General features: G+C 38.9%; 1 protein-coding gene across 2 annotated transcripts in view; it reads right to left on the bottom strand.

The window, feature by feature from the left end:
• Window positions 1-15256, bottom strand: part of plxdc1 (plexin domain containing 1) — a 76900-nt gene that overhangs the window by 28715 nt on the left and 32929 nt on the right. For both annotated transcript variants that reach the window (XM_066698384.1, XM_066698385.1), the window contains exon 2: window positions 12317-12483. In XM_066698384.1, the coding sequence (XP_066554481.1) occupies window positions 12317-12483 (167 nt within the window). The remainder of the gene's footprint in view (window positions 1-12316; window positions 12484-15256) is intronic.

The raw sequence follows: 15256 nt of genomic DNA, 5'->3' as shown, positions 1-15256 counted from the left end.
TGTCTTCTTTAGATCAAGGTGACAGTGAAGAATGTTTTTAAGGCGGCTGCTCTATTAAGTGGAGCAGTTTATTATAGTTAGGAGAGTTTAAGTGCACTTATTTTCTATATGTGACACAGATTCTAAGTGAAGCTCACTGAATACATTTGAAAGCTGTGGTTTTAAAGAGATTCCAACAATTTTAATTTGAAGTCAATGATTATGACTTAGGATTGTGCCTGCCAGCTTTGTAAAAGGTGATTTGAATTCAGCAAGTAACTGTAAATAGGTTTACAGTTGACGGGTTACATATGGTCTAGTGGAATGAAAGGAAAAATAAATAGGAATGAAAGGAAAAATAAATAAGATTACTTTAATTTATGAAAAACATACATAGAGCAACATGCAGTACAAAATGGAGCTAATAAAGCAAACAAAGTGAGAGGAATACAGTATATAAGAATATAGTATGAATACAATATACTATAGAGGGCATGCAGAAAAAAATAATCAAACAAAGTTGTTTGGACTGTAATCTGAGCAACCTGTGTTGTAATTTAGCAGCACAGAGGTGTTTCTGACAGTATTGATTACTTTTTTTTAACACTTATCATTTTACTGTAACTACTCCTGCATACCCACCCCTTGGTAAACACCAGGCACAGAACTATATTACGTTTGCAGGATGTATGTAGTTGTAGTTTGCACTTTATTTGTACTGAATTTTTTGCACTCTTGTATTGATTGAACTTGTGTAATGCTTCGGAAATGTTTCTTGTGAAAACTGTAAGTCACCCTGAGTAAGGAGTATCTGCTAAGAAATACATAGTAATTTTTTTGTTGCAAGGCAGAGAGATTCATCTGAGTGTCTACCAGCACAGTTTATTATTATCGGCAATGGGAATAGGCTAACCACATGGTTATGGGAATTTCAGAGAGTTATAGGCTATATAATACTGTTATAAGAGCGCACCCTGTCTCCTTTCCCCTTTCAAAGCCATTTTCCTGTTTTACAAGCTGCTGTGTAGTGTGCTCGTATGTAATTGGGTCACATCACTTCAATGTACCACATTACTGGCTTGGCTGGGAAACGCCTGTAGAGCAAAGACAATTTTAGCTTCTTATTTGTGCTCTACATGAGCAATCACACTGAGTGATAGGAGGCGATACCATGGGTGTCTATATTACCCACAACCAACCAAGATGGTTTAAAGGAAAGTATGTTTGGATGACTGCTCCCAAAACACTTTACCTGCACATAAGCAGGCCACTTAAGAAACAATTCCCCCCAATCCCCACTTTTAGAGGACAAAGGCCCTGCAAATCTGTTTCCAATTCCTAAGGTTCAAGAACAAGATGAATGTAACGTAATCCATTTTTAATAATGACCTGCGTACCAGAAAGGGGATATGCTTAAATACACATACTTGAATTGAGACAGAATCAATTTCTATAACCTCTTGGAATGACACGGTAGTTGGGCTAATTCAATTTTAGACCAACTGTAGGCTTTAATTTAAAATGCACTTTTCTCTTTTCTTCCCAGCATTGCAATAAGCACAGAGAGGCTGTATGTGATGATTACAGAGCCTAGCAGAATATAGGGAGAAGTCTTAATGCATTTCAGAGACTGGGTGGGCACAGTGTGAGGGAAAAAAAAAATACAGTTGAAGTGCTGGTAAATTAATGGGTGGTGCCTGGGGTTTTACACTGAAACAGAGATTTGGTGGCAACCTGGACTAGTAGAAAGATCTGTTGCTGTATTTCAGAATAACACTGAGGTACTATTAAGGGGGAGAGAAAGAGGGCGAGGTACGGGTGATTGAATCCGAAGACTCTCAAACAAAAAATATTAGGCCTTCCTATTAACAAATCAACAAGAAAAGCTCACCATTAAACACTCACAAAATAGCCAAGGAACAGCTGAGAAGATTGCTACACCCCCCACCCCACCCCACCCCACCCCCCAACAAGCCCTCAGGGTTGGAGGCCACTTCAGATTCCGAAACTCAAAATTAGAGAGAAAAAGTAAACACACACAAATATTTTCATAGGTCCCAGGGTTTACTTAACTGAGTGGTTTCTAATTGTTTTATAAACTATTTACCAATCATTAATTAATGACACTGTAATATAAAATGTTACTGATTTTTCACAGGAGTGTTGCTCATGCATTTTTTACGGTGGCCCTGAAGTGCAAAACACAAGAAAAATATTTTGAGGACACAAAAAATTAATCCCACAACACACAACAATTCTCACAACGGAAATGACATCACTCATGAGACGGCAGTCTGGAGCAGGAGGAGCGGAAGAGAAACGGCTGGAGTTGGTTTTTAATGTGAAATGCGCTTATTAGTGTAACATGTCACTCGACAGCCTTTAGACACGGAGGGACAGCGCGTCTCATCACGGTGCTTCCCGGTGTATTAATTTACACTATGTGTATAATAGTGTTTTATTAATGCGCCATTATTGTTTTTATTTGGAAACAAGGACATAGAATAAATTAAGTTACGTTTCTCAACGCAGGTCATGTTCTGTCCAGGTCGGCTGGTCCTCCACTAGCATGACCTGAGACATGGTGCCGCTGGGGCGGATCTCTGGGCTCTGAGTCCCGCAGTGCAGTGAGCGGGCAGCGCAGGCCAGGCTTCACTGTCTAGCTCATATTCAGGATGTGACCAATACTTTTTGGATATAACTTAGATAATAGCATGTCTACCAATTGTGATCATTACCGTATGTGTTAATTATTCATTTGTACGATTTTAGGTATGACCGGAGATGGGCTGGCTCAATTGGATATGATAAGGGAGTATTCCAGAAAAGACACAGCTATGATGCTATGATGTAATGTTGATTTTCTAAAAGCACATCATGGAGGATGAAGAACCTTTCTTTAATGAAGTGGAGAAGTCACTGAGAAGTAAAGCAAATATAATCTTTATTATATTATAACAAAGGACGTCCAAATATAATACAGGACGGAGTTTCAGGTGTTACAGCACAAACACCAGTTGCGTGTGAGGAGACGTGATGTAATGAAGCTGTATCTGACATGAGTACGTCCTGCACATCTGTCAGCAGAGGAGACGGTTCTGTAGATCAGATATCATTGGGCCACATTATGTTTGTCACGTAGATGCAATTAAATTAAAACCTTATGGGTAAGTGGATGCTTGGACGGATTTTCGATAAAGATTTTATGATTAAACTGTTGTCCCATACAATCCAAAGCACACTGACCACTTTTCAAGTCACGTTTAAATATATAATCCTGGTTGTCAAATTTTAGAATACAGCGGTAAAGTTATAGCCAACACATGTATCCATTTTGTTGTATATTTAAGAGATAAATATGATTACATTGTGCAGTAGTCGTGCAAACGATTATTAAAATGCATAAATGCATTTATATGAACTTTGGTACTGTAGATTACCCTTTCCTTGTTTTTGTACTTTTAAAATAAACTTTGCATATAATTTATTAAAATTCAAATACCGTTCACACAATATGTTTAAAACAATTATTAAAGTGTGATGGACAGGTGACGTGAGATTTCATTAGGTCCCAGCCCAAGTCTGTAACTTAATCAAGGTGAGACTTAATCAAACTTCTAACAATTGCCAAACTCACCTGTAAATGTGACAACTTTGCAGTACACAAATATTAATGAAATGTAACTAAATGTAAAGTATGACATGAACATAATTTGCATCTGCTTAATTTACCTGTCCAACTACATCCTGTATATGTATTGTTCTTCTGTTTTGTATACTTTTCTATCTGATTCCCTTGAATCAATTACCTTTTCCACCTCACTGCCAAAACCCAGTATTATAACAAAGATGGAAAACTTAGATGCATAAATCCTTTTATATGGTATTGCCATTTGGTCTTTAATGTGAACATGTCTATTCCATTGACCAGTGAAAAATGTTAATGCTTGCTTTTAGTTTACTTTCAATAATAAGGATGCCTTTGTTGTACTTTGTACTGTAATTACTCATGTTTTTTGCATTGCAATATAACAAATAAAACTTGTGTATGTATGTGATCCCTTGAGAATCTTTTCTTTTCCTTCAGAAGCTTCAGGAGAAATACAAAGAAGCAGGGTTTTTCATCTCTCCTTTTTCAAAATGCCATCACACTCGGTCATGATCCCAACATTAACCTGAAAACATACAAAATAAATCTTAAATACTGGCAAAAAATATATATACCAACAACTTATCATCAAAACCATGGGTTTTACAAAATTAAACACTGACAACAAATATATTTAAATCCAATTCACATTCTCTACAAATGTTTTACAATACAGCCATGAACAGTAAAAACAAGTCATTAAAAAATTATAGCATGTTTAGAGAAATATACTAAGCTATATTGAAAACTTTGTAGATATTTGAATAATCAGGTAAATGTACTGATTTCATACTGCTCCTTACAGTAAGTGTCTACAGTCTACTGTTTTGGATTAAACAACTAACACGGTAAATACTACATAAACTTTCCTATTTAGAATTCCAATATTTGTAATGCAAGCGGAACAAATGTATTGCCTTCACTGATTCCTTAATGTGAATAATCCATGGAGACGTTTAGAAACAAACACCTTACTGATAAGCATGAATCCCCATTCTTTCCATTATTTATTTAAATAAAAGGTTTAACAAACATGCACCTCGCAAACAGATTAATATATATATATATATATATATATATATATATATATATATATATATATATATTGACTTCCAAACAGAAATGCCATCGATTACTTCGTTTAGGACAGAGTTTTAAAGTAAAAGCATACCTGAACTGTATATTTCAAATCCTTTTTATGTTTATTTTCGGTTGACCATTTACGTTCATGTTGTTATTGTTCCTTTGATACAGTTATGCACATAATGTAATGTAACTTAATTAATACACGTGTCCTACTACTCCAGTGTCGTCACACTGCTGTTGGAAAGCGACCCCTAAAGCCAGAGCTGTATCAGCGCATTTCTCTCACTGCGCAGCCGCACAGCGGGGCTCGGCACCCTGTACGCGTGGGGTGATCACGGCCGCAGCCCGGCGAGAGGAGCCGCCTCCATTCATATCAAATACACACCGGGAAGCACCGTGATGAGACGCGCTGTCCCTCCGTGTCTAAAGGCTGCCGGTCCTGCTGGACAGCGTGTGTCGAGTGACATGTTACACTAATAAGCGCATTTCACATTAAAAACCAACTCCAGCCGTTTCTCTTCCGCTCCTCCTGCTCCAGACTGCCGTCTCATGAGTGATGTCATTTCCGTTGTGAGAATTGTTGTGTGTTGTGGAATTAATTTTTTGTGTCCTCAAAATATTTTGCTTGTGTTTTGCACTTCAGGGCCACCGTATTTTTTTAAGAGAGATTTGAATCGAATGGCATTACACAATAGAATTGAGGGGGTGGGGGCAAGACATTTCCCTGCCTAATTTAAATGCTGCTGCTGCTTTTTATGTTGTACATTTGCTATAAAATGGATGGAATTCATTTACGATCAATGGCAGTACATTCCTTCCACCCATCTACAGAAACTTCCCATGGTTTGGCGAGTTTGTTATAATAATTAATGTCTCTCATATTACAGCATCATCACCAGACTTTGTCAATGCACCGCTCACTGCAGGATGAAGGCCTCAGGATATTCCCACTCATTTCGATGCACAGCATCTCTTTTCCCCGCTATGCTAAAGATTCTAATTTCATCTTCCCATCATCTATGCTTGGTCTCTCTTTCATCTCTTGGGATGCACATTTTAGCTTATTTTGTCTGTCTCTGATTTGTTCTTCTCACAATGTGTCCAGCCCATTGCCATTTTAACATCTTCAATACATTACATAGATTAGTCACATTACATCGATTAGTAGATTAGTATATATCTCCTGAGGGGATGTAAGAGGTATCCCTCCCTTACCAAATGCAATCCTGCTTTTTCTTTGCTTTTTCATTTTCTTTCTTTGTTATTCTCAATTACTGGTGCTTTCAAAAGGGAATTGTCATTGCACAAAGGCCACACTCAGTCAAGAAATGTATATTCCTACAGCTAAAATACATCCTACACTTAACAAAAATAAATGCAAAACAACACAGTATGGAAAACCATTACAAATAGGAAAAAAACTAACTGAATAAACTTGATTAAAAATACAATTACACACTGACCTATATCACCCACATCAACCTAATTAAAAATCATAGTTTCATCAAGTCAGATTCTGCAAATTAGGTTATTATAAAAGGAGTATACAATCTCATAAAAAGATCAAATTACCTATTTCTGATACCTGCATAGTTGCCAGGCTTACACATGGAGCTTGAATTGAACAACAACAACAGTTTCCATTGACATTATTATTTTTGAAATTGTATATTTATTTTATAATAACCCTGTACAACTCCCATTTGATTGCATCTTGGTTTTGATTAGACCCCAGAACTTGACACTGTTGGATAATCTGTTATTTCTGTTTAGATGTTGACATCTTGGTATTTTGTCTGCTTTTGCCAAAATAATGATCATATCAAAGGGGAGTATGTGATGTCACAACTTTACAACTGTTGCTGTTCTTCTCTGGCTGTGTTGCTTTTAGGAATAGGACAGTTCGCTGCAAGGGTAATGTTCCCAGGGCAAACGTTTTCCAAATTCTTTACACGGCCTTGCAGCACAAGAGCATCTACTGTAGCTTTAAAAAGGAACAAACTGGTTATTCCAAGGAGCTTTCAGCGACTTATAAAAAGGATTTAGTTGTTTACAGTCCTGGTCCTGGAGAGTCCCAATTCTTCAGGATATAGAAGTGTCTTCAATCAGTGGCTAAAGATCACGATAATCTTGACTATAGCCAGTAATTACTTCAGCCATGCAATTTACAGCCCAGATAGAAAAGAGAACTGAACACAATGTAGCTTTCCAAGGCCTGAGCTGAAGACCTGATGTAGACAAGCAATACAATCAGCTAAAAAGATGTGTGCATATCCATGTAAAAGCATGCAATTTAAATCAAAGGAAGCAAGGTTTACAAATTATACAATGTATTGTTAGGAACACATTATAACACTGACATTGCAGCTCTTAAAGGGTTTGAAGAAGATTGTCCAGAATCAGTTCTGTTCCCATGGAAATGTCATTATACTCCAGAAACTTAAATAATTTATTCTTCAATAGTTTGATTGAAGTCAGGTAATGATAGGATTAGCCAACATGACAACAAGCAGAATACAACAATACGAGCAGCTGCACTTAAATATTAATATAATAACTGAGAATGTATATTTCCATTAGGGGCTTAATGGTTGGTCACTAGGTCACTACCCACAATCTATCAACCAATCAAATTTCTGTTGCCACAAAGTGCTTCCCAGATGCTCACAGGACACAGCAGGTTTCGATAGTGAAATTACTGGTGTACATTTACTTCTGTAAATCATTTAAAACTGCCCTCAATGGGGAAAACTTGTATTTAATAATTTAGGGGTCCTGACAAGTAAGCTTAGGTATTTCATATTATTTCAATAGGTTGATATGTAGCAAAACTTAGTGACATTAGAAGAAAAGGAAAAATAATTAATTGAACTGAAGAGTTGACTTATTTTATTTTATCATGGCACATAAAATGGTCGCTCAAGTTGTGTTGGATTCATTACATACAGGAGACTGAAGAATAACATAATCGAATTTGACAGCATTTCTGACAGAGCAGCAAGAATAGTTGTCCAGCTAACACAGAGAAATCAACTCCAGATTGTCCAAGACTATGCACCTACGTCAAGCCACTCTGAAGAGAAAATAGAAAATTTTAATGAAGAAATAGGACAACTATATGAAAAAGGGAGAGCACATGTTAAAATCACCATGAGAGACTTCAATGCATAAATTGAACAACAACATGATGAAAACAAGCAAGATTCAGAAGTGAATATAACGTGATGGATCATACAAGTTCTATGAGAAGTAATGGAAAGATGCATAGAACATGAGCTTCCTCTGTGCCTGGATGTTGACTACGAGAAAACATCTGATTCAATACAAACTCAGTCATCAGAGATCTAAGAAATCAAAACATTGAGGAAACCTATATACCTCTTATTAAATATATACAACAATGCTACATCCTCCAAGACACTGATCAGATCAAGATTTGTAAAGGAGTATGTCAAGGAGACACAAACTCTCCACAACTCTTCATGTCAACTCTTGAAGAAGTGTTCAAGACTTTGGACTGGGAATAAAAAGGTAATTAAACAGAGTTTATTTGAAAGACTTACGATTTGTCCGTGACATCATCATCTTTGCAAAAACATCTGAAAACCTGCAGCTTCAATTTCAAGAGCTCTCAGGTACAAGCACAAAAACTGGACTAAAAATGAACCAGACTAAAACAAAAGTATTTTTTAACATCTTTGTCAAAAATTTAAATATGACAATTTGATAAGTCAATACTTGATGGAAGCATCTTTTTCAGCAATTACAGCTGTCAGTCTGTTAGGATAGGTCTCTACCAACTTTGAACACAATTTTGGCATAATTTTACCATTCTTATTTACAAAACTGTTTTCAAGCTGGACAGCAATTTTCAAATAATGCAATATATTTTCAATTAGACCTAGGTTGGGGCTCTGACTGGGCCACTCAAGTACATTTACCTTTTGTTCCTTAGCCACTCCAGAGTAGTTTTGGTTGTGTGCTTTGGGTTGATGTTATGCTGAATGGTGAAGTTTTGTTTTAGCTTTCTTGCAGAGAGCAGCAGACTTTTTTGTACTTTGCTCCACTAATTTTCCCTTCTATCCTGAAAAGAGTCCCAGTCCCTGCTGCTGAGAAACATCCCCATAACATGACGCTGCCACCACCATGCTGCACAGTAGTGATGGTGGTCTTTGGGTGATGCGCTGTGTTGGGTTTGACCAATTCAATTTTAGTTGTGTCAGACCAAAAACCTTTCTTGTGTAACATACAGGCCATATTTGTGGAGTGCATGGGATATTGTTGTCACATGCACTATTTGACCAGTCTTGGCCATAAAAGCCAAGCTCTTGCAAAGTTGCCATTGGCCTCTTGGTAGACTCTCTGGTCAGTCTCCTTCTCACTCTGTCATTCAGTTTGGACAGGCTGGCCTTGGTGGTGACATACACCTTCCACTTCTAAATAACTGTCTTGACCATGCTCCACGAGAAACTCAATGCCTGCCTGTATTTTTTATACCAATCCCCTGATCTGTGCCTTTGAACAACTTTATCTTGGAGTTCTTTTGAACCTTGGTACTCATGGTTGAGTCATTGCTTTGAAATGCACTACCCAGTGGAGGGAACCTACAGGAACTGCTGACTATATCCTGAAATCATGTGAATAACTACAATTTAACACAAGTGAGGGAAACCTAACTTGGTGTGTGATTTCGGAAAGTGATTGGTTATACCTGAGCTAATTTAAGATTGCTATTAAAAAGGGTGTGGACACTTATCCAATCAAGCTATTTCGGTTCTGCACTTTTCTAGAATAAGTTTTGGAATAGGATGTGTAGATAAATGAAAAAAATATACATTTTACAGTATTACAGCCTATAAGGCATACAAAATGTGAACATTTTGAAAAGGGATTTAGAATTTCTATAGGCACTATATATATCAATGGTGCTAGGCTCCATGACTAGGCAGGGTATAGGGATACAGTCACACACAGGCAGCGATATGGTGCCTCCATTTCTTCCTGCTCTCTCTGTCAACATACACCACTAAAAAATAGAAACACACACATTTAGCAAATAGTTCAAATCTAAATCCTAAACCACAGTCGTAATCAAGGGTCGATTACCAGTTTCCTCTTTTTGTTTCTCTATCGCTCAATAGCTCCTACAGTATACACTCACACACACTCACACACATGGCTGCCTGCTTTTATGAAGGAGTCCCCTAAATGGATTTCTCCCACAAGGCAATTTTGTGACCCTCCTTGCACTTCACCACAATATATACAAAGAGTTATGGGAATCTGAAAGAAGCTACCCAGCCAAATTGACTCTCTGGTTTCCTTTAAGTCTGGATGAGATGCTGGGATCGATTAGCTACTACCAACCAAGTAAGCAAGATGGGCCAAGTGACCTCCCTTCATTTGGGACCTTATCTTATGTTCCTATATTAATGTTGTGTGTGTGTGTGTTGGTGTGCATGTGCGATTTAGTCCAAGCGTGCCTCAGTGTGGTGATTAATATAGGCAGGGAGCCAGGCAGGGTGAGTCAGAGAGCTGAGTGCAGTGTCGGTTATCAAAGCTACAGATTGACTCCAGTCCACGGGCCCAGTTTTGTTTTCCTCTCCTCGGTAATTGATATCAGAGGGAGGGATTAAATCAGAGCCCTGCTGGGCCTTGGCTGAGGCACCGGACCTGCCAGTCACACATACTGGGAGCTGATGTGTGGAAACATTTCTTTACTCCACTCACTCATCAATCAGAGGATTTCAACACAAGCAAGATGGCCAAGGTACTCATTTGCAATGGATTACTATGGTCACATACAATGCTTTCACCATTGTTGTCTAGGCCAACAGAGAGCTGCAAACAACAATGTTGGTTTTCTTTTGACACTGCAATAGGAAATATCCAGGGAATCCTAACCAAGTCAAAAGCAGGATGGTGGTTAGAGTACACTTAGCTCATTTTGACTGGAATTGCCCACTGAGGACCTGTTTCTGTTATGTAAGCTGCCAGGAATTAGTTGGAATCCTGAAGCTTGACCAAAGAAGGCCATTTACTGTGTCTTACATACCTTCCACAAAAATGTTCAGATCCTTATCTTTTTAAACTAATTGAACTTCACTTTGCTCTATGCGTGTAAAGAACCACACACAACATATATTAAACTATACAGTATTACCTAATTGTAACTTAGCGCTGAAGCAAAATCTTTTCCAAAATACTGAAGGCTATGGAAGCATAAGCTAATTTTTATTATATCCTCCTTATTTGGAATTGGCCAATCCTCCAGAATGTGTGCTGTCAAGTCATCCACTGCTTTTCTACAATGTGAAGGGCAGAGCTTTAGCACCATAGGGAGGATACATTCAGCTCTCACTGACAACAATTGAGCTGTGAGAAGCCCAGTGAGACACAGGAGGTTGTTGTGTGGCAAGCAGGGAAAGTTCATCCAACTAAGATTGTACTCCTACAACTGGGCAATTAGTTACCCACAGCTTAGACATTTGAAGCATTTAAAGTTTCTGAGCCTCTCGCTCACCTGCTATGGTCCTGCTAATTACTTGTGTTTCACTCACAAGCATGTGGGTCTATGGTCATCTGAAACAACATGGAACCATGGAGAAAGACACCGTTCAGATTGATACCACTTAACATGAGAAAAGCTTTATATGAGCACCCAGACCAGGAGCCTGAATCTCTGGAAGCCACCTGTCTCTCTAAGAATTTACAGCCAAATCTCCATGCTCACTGCACTGGGCAAGAAGCACATGATGCACCTGATTAAAGCATCTAATTAAATAATAAAATCCTGGTAATTTGCAGAGAGTGATGTGAGCCTAATTAGCAAGTGCATGCTTGGAGCATGGCAAGGTGAATCTGCAGTGTTCAAGCAAGGGTGAGGAGCTGGCACACTGCACATTGTTTTGGTCTCTGAAGCCACCTGTTTTGCATTTAGTCTTGTCTATAATTAAAGCTGGTAAATACATGCATGCTGTCATAATTAAGCTGTTTTCCTAACTGTTATCTGGGTGTGTTTTTTGTTTTTATTGTATCATACCCCCCGCTGAGATACATATTCTTAATTCCTTTCACATCAGAGTGCAGAGTATCTTTACAACTCTGACACTTCCCTCGCGTTTGCTGTGCTTTGTCTGTCATTTAACTGAACTATTACAGGTGGACTCGGCACATTTGGATTGTTACTGGACAAAAAAAAATCATAATCATATTGAAACAGATCCAATCAGACAGACAACTTGCCCGTTCTGAACAAGCAGCAAAAGACTCCAGTCCCAACACACTGACACAGTGACAGCCCTCTTCCCTCACTGACTCAGACACTCCTAATTTCCTGTTCACACAGAGAGATCTTAAAAACAATCAGACAGACAGACAGTCAGACTGTCCTTTTCAACAGCTGAGACAGACACACATCAGACAGACAGACCTCTACAGCACTGACAGAGGAGTGCGTAATCAGGATAGGCAGACAGAGTGACAAAGGTCCTCCAGTCTTAGACTCTCTGTGCAGACAAGAGTCCATGACACACATACAAACCCACCCACACACCCACACCTACACCCACATAGTTTGTTTCACAGCCACTGTCTCCTTACCACAACTTGCGTCATGTTATCAGGCAGGGTGTCTATGGCCAGGCCGCCCCCAAGGGACTCCCTGACCGCTCTGGTCCTGTCCATCTCGGCTAAGAGATGCTGCTCCCTCCTTGTCCTCCGCAGCTCCGATGCCCCTCCCAGATCGGTGGACACAGCATAGCCGAAACCTGCACAACAACAGTAGAGCAGTCAGAATCCAGTCACACAGTTTCAACAACATGGGTGCCATTATAGAGAGGGGGAGCTGTGCAGGACCTCCCCAGCCCTCTGGAGGACTGTCAGCTTCTGAGAGCCTTGAAGGGCAATACCAGACCATTCAGTCCATCTTTCCCTTTGCTTTATGCATTGCTTGATGCAGCTCTAAAATAAATGTTTTTAATCAGAAACCAAGCAAGTTGATCACTTGGTTTTCCCAAGGAATTGTATATAGTCCTAGTTGTTTGGTATCCAAACCAATTATTCCAGCATTCATAATTCTCTAATTATTTTCTGTGACAGAAGGAAATTATGTGGGGAAGTAAATAATCACTGCACCACAAACATTCTCACAAAGGGCAAAACAGAGCAGCATTATTTATCTGTGCCAAATGACTAACTGGCAACAGGATTTAAATAGTAGCTTTTTTTTTTTACATCAGTTAATTAGTTTAGCCAATAACAATCTAAGAACACCACACCACAAACAGATAATTACCATTATCAGAACTACAAAATAGTAGCAAATGAAACTGTGGCAAAACATTGACATAAAGCTTCTCACACATATGCTGATCCTGTTCATTTAGAGAAACCAAACTGCAAGGAAAAGAAGACAAAAAGTGAAAAAACGATTTTATGTGCAAGTGGTTGAAGTTATGGATGCGCCCGAGTTTGACTGAGAAAAGGACTATATTTCTTGTGTTGTTTTTTTTTTCCGTTCACAATAACATTGTCATAAATCTACCCACTACCAGTTACTACCTCAATAGCAGTAAAAATAAAACCTCATATCTCTGCTCTACTTGGACATAAATCTAACACACACAATAGGAAGATTCTGGACGTAACTGAAGACTGGGGATTTACCAACAATGCCAGAGATTTACATTTATAGAGCACTTTTCATCACAGCCGAGGATCTCAAAGTGCTTTACAATGAAGGCATCTATCTGAAGAAACAAGAGCAGAGAAAATAGTGAGCTAGCCTATTTTTACTACAGATAGACCACTCCACCTGCTGCAAAGTAGAGCAACAATATTGGATCCAGATTATAAATGGAAGAGTTTAGAAAGGCCATATTTGTCCTAGGACCTTGTTTTAATTTTATTGTACAAAAATCATCTCCTAGAAAAAGTTACTGCCATGGGATGCTGGCTAGGTTACTGTGCTCCAGAGGGAAGAGTGACTGCTGACTGCTATACCAAATATCTATAACATTTCCTGCCAGTGGACTTTCCTTGAGAAGTCTACCTCTTAAATTCCAAACTTGATCCAGCTTAGCTTCTGAGTGGCTTGAACTGGGGCACAAGGTCACAGGTCAACACTGACTCTTCAGCTCTGGCTTTGTCTACACAATCCACTAGCGCTGAGCTTGTGAACACTCCAGAACTAAACAATGCTCCGCTTCACACATCGACAAGCTTTTGTTTACATTGCGTTAGAAAACAGCCACCCTGCCACAGCACTGCAATCCTTCACAACAGCTGTGCTCATCCTGTTCAAAGCCGGCCTTCCCTTTCACAGTTGCAGCCAGAAAAAAATACTATCCAACTGGTTCCTCCATAAACAAGAACATTAAAACAAGGCCAATGAAATTAATTAACCCACCCCAAATTCAGAGTGATGTGTGGATTTCAATGTTAAAATAATAATAATAAAAGTATGTCTAAAATGGTAAAATGCAGAAATTAAAAGGAAACAGCTTTAGTGTGGCGCCCCACAAGCCCCCACAGGAAATTATGTAATGTGCAAAAGGAGATCCCGCAGATGTGTGGAGTGAGGCTGAGGTACACTTGAAACAGTGAGACCTGATGACGAGAGACATCCAACAGACAATGACCCTGACATATATGATCTCTGCAAAGTTTTGGGGAATACTTTAATACAAATCAGTCCCAATTACTGTCTGTACACTGGTAATGAGGTAATTATCTATGGTCTTGGATAGTTTTAGGATTACCCAGCTTTATTTAGATCATCAAAACAGTATTAAAAACAAACAGGAAAAAAGTATTTGAAGAGAACATTCCTTAAAGAATTAAGAATTTGGCAAAGTCTTAATACGAGCCTTGTGAAAGCCAGGCCAGGGGAACACGTAGCAGTCCTGTGGATCTGAGTAGCAAGGTGCTGGACTGCAGTGTGAAAGAAGGCAGGTTTCAGTAGAGCAGGTATGGCAGTAATGCAATGTTTTATGTGCTCTGATTTCTACGAATCCTCTTTCAATAATTCAAATTACTGAAGGAAAAGACTTTAACCTTGTTTGACCTTATTCAGGTATGAGTGAACTCATGCAAGCTTCTGATTGTCATACTTCACGTGTTGGTTAGAGAATGATCACAGCACGTAGCTGATAATGACTGCAAAGTCTATTTTATCTTAGGATCTATTTCAAATATGTATTAGAAATGGACAACTGTGAATTCCACAAGACCCAGAGAGCTAAGAGGAAGCAGGAGGTGGACAGATTCATTCTCCACGATTTCTGAACATGTGTTTGAACACTGCCGACACACCACAATCAATGCAGGCAGGAAAAGGTAGGAGCGGGCTGGGCCAGGGGATGAGATATTTATTTGTGCCTGCCAAGGACGGAGCAGACTTGCTCATCAATTGTAGGAGAGGTTATATTTCTGTTCTCTTCCATCGAAATTTACATTCGGGGCTAGGCAACTCTTTGACAGCCCTGTCATTTTTCATGACTAGCTTATTAGACAGAATCTGTTTTATAACCTTGCTGAGAT

Source organism: Amia ocellicauda, chromosome 3 (assembly GCF_036373705.1).
Source record: "Amia ocellicauda isolate fAmiCal2 chromosome 3, fAmiCal2.hap1, whole genome shotgun sequence".
Taxonomy (NCBI): Eukaryota; Metazoa; Chordata; class Actinopteri; order Amiiformes; family Amiidae; genus Amia; species Amia ocellicauda.
Note: the sequence above shows the minus strand (reverse complement) of the source record. Positions and strands in the feature narration are given on the sequence as shown.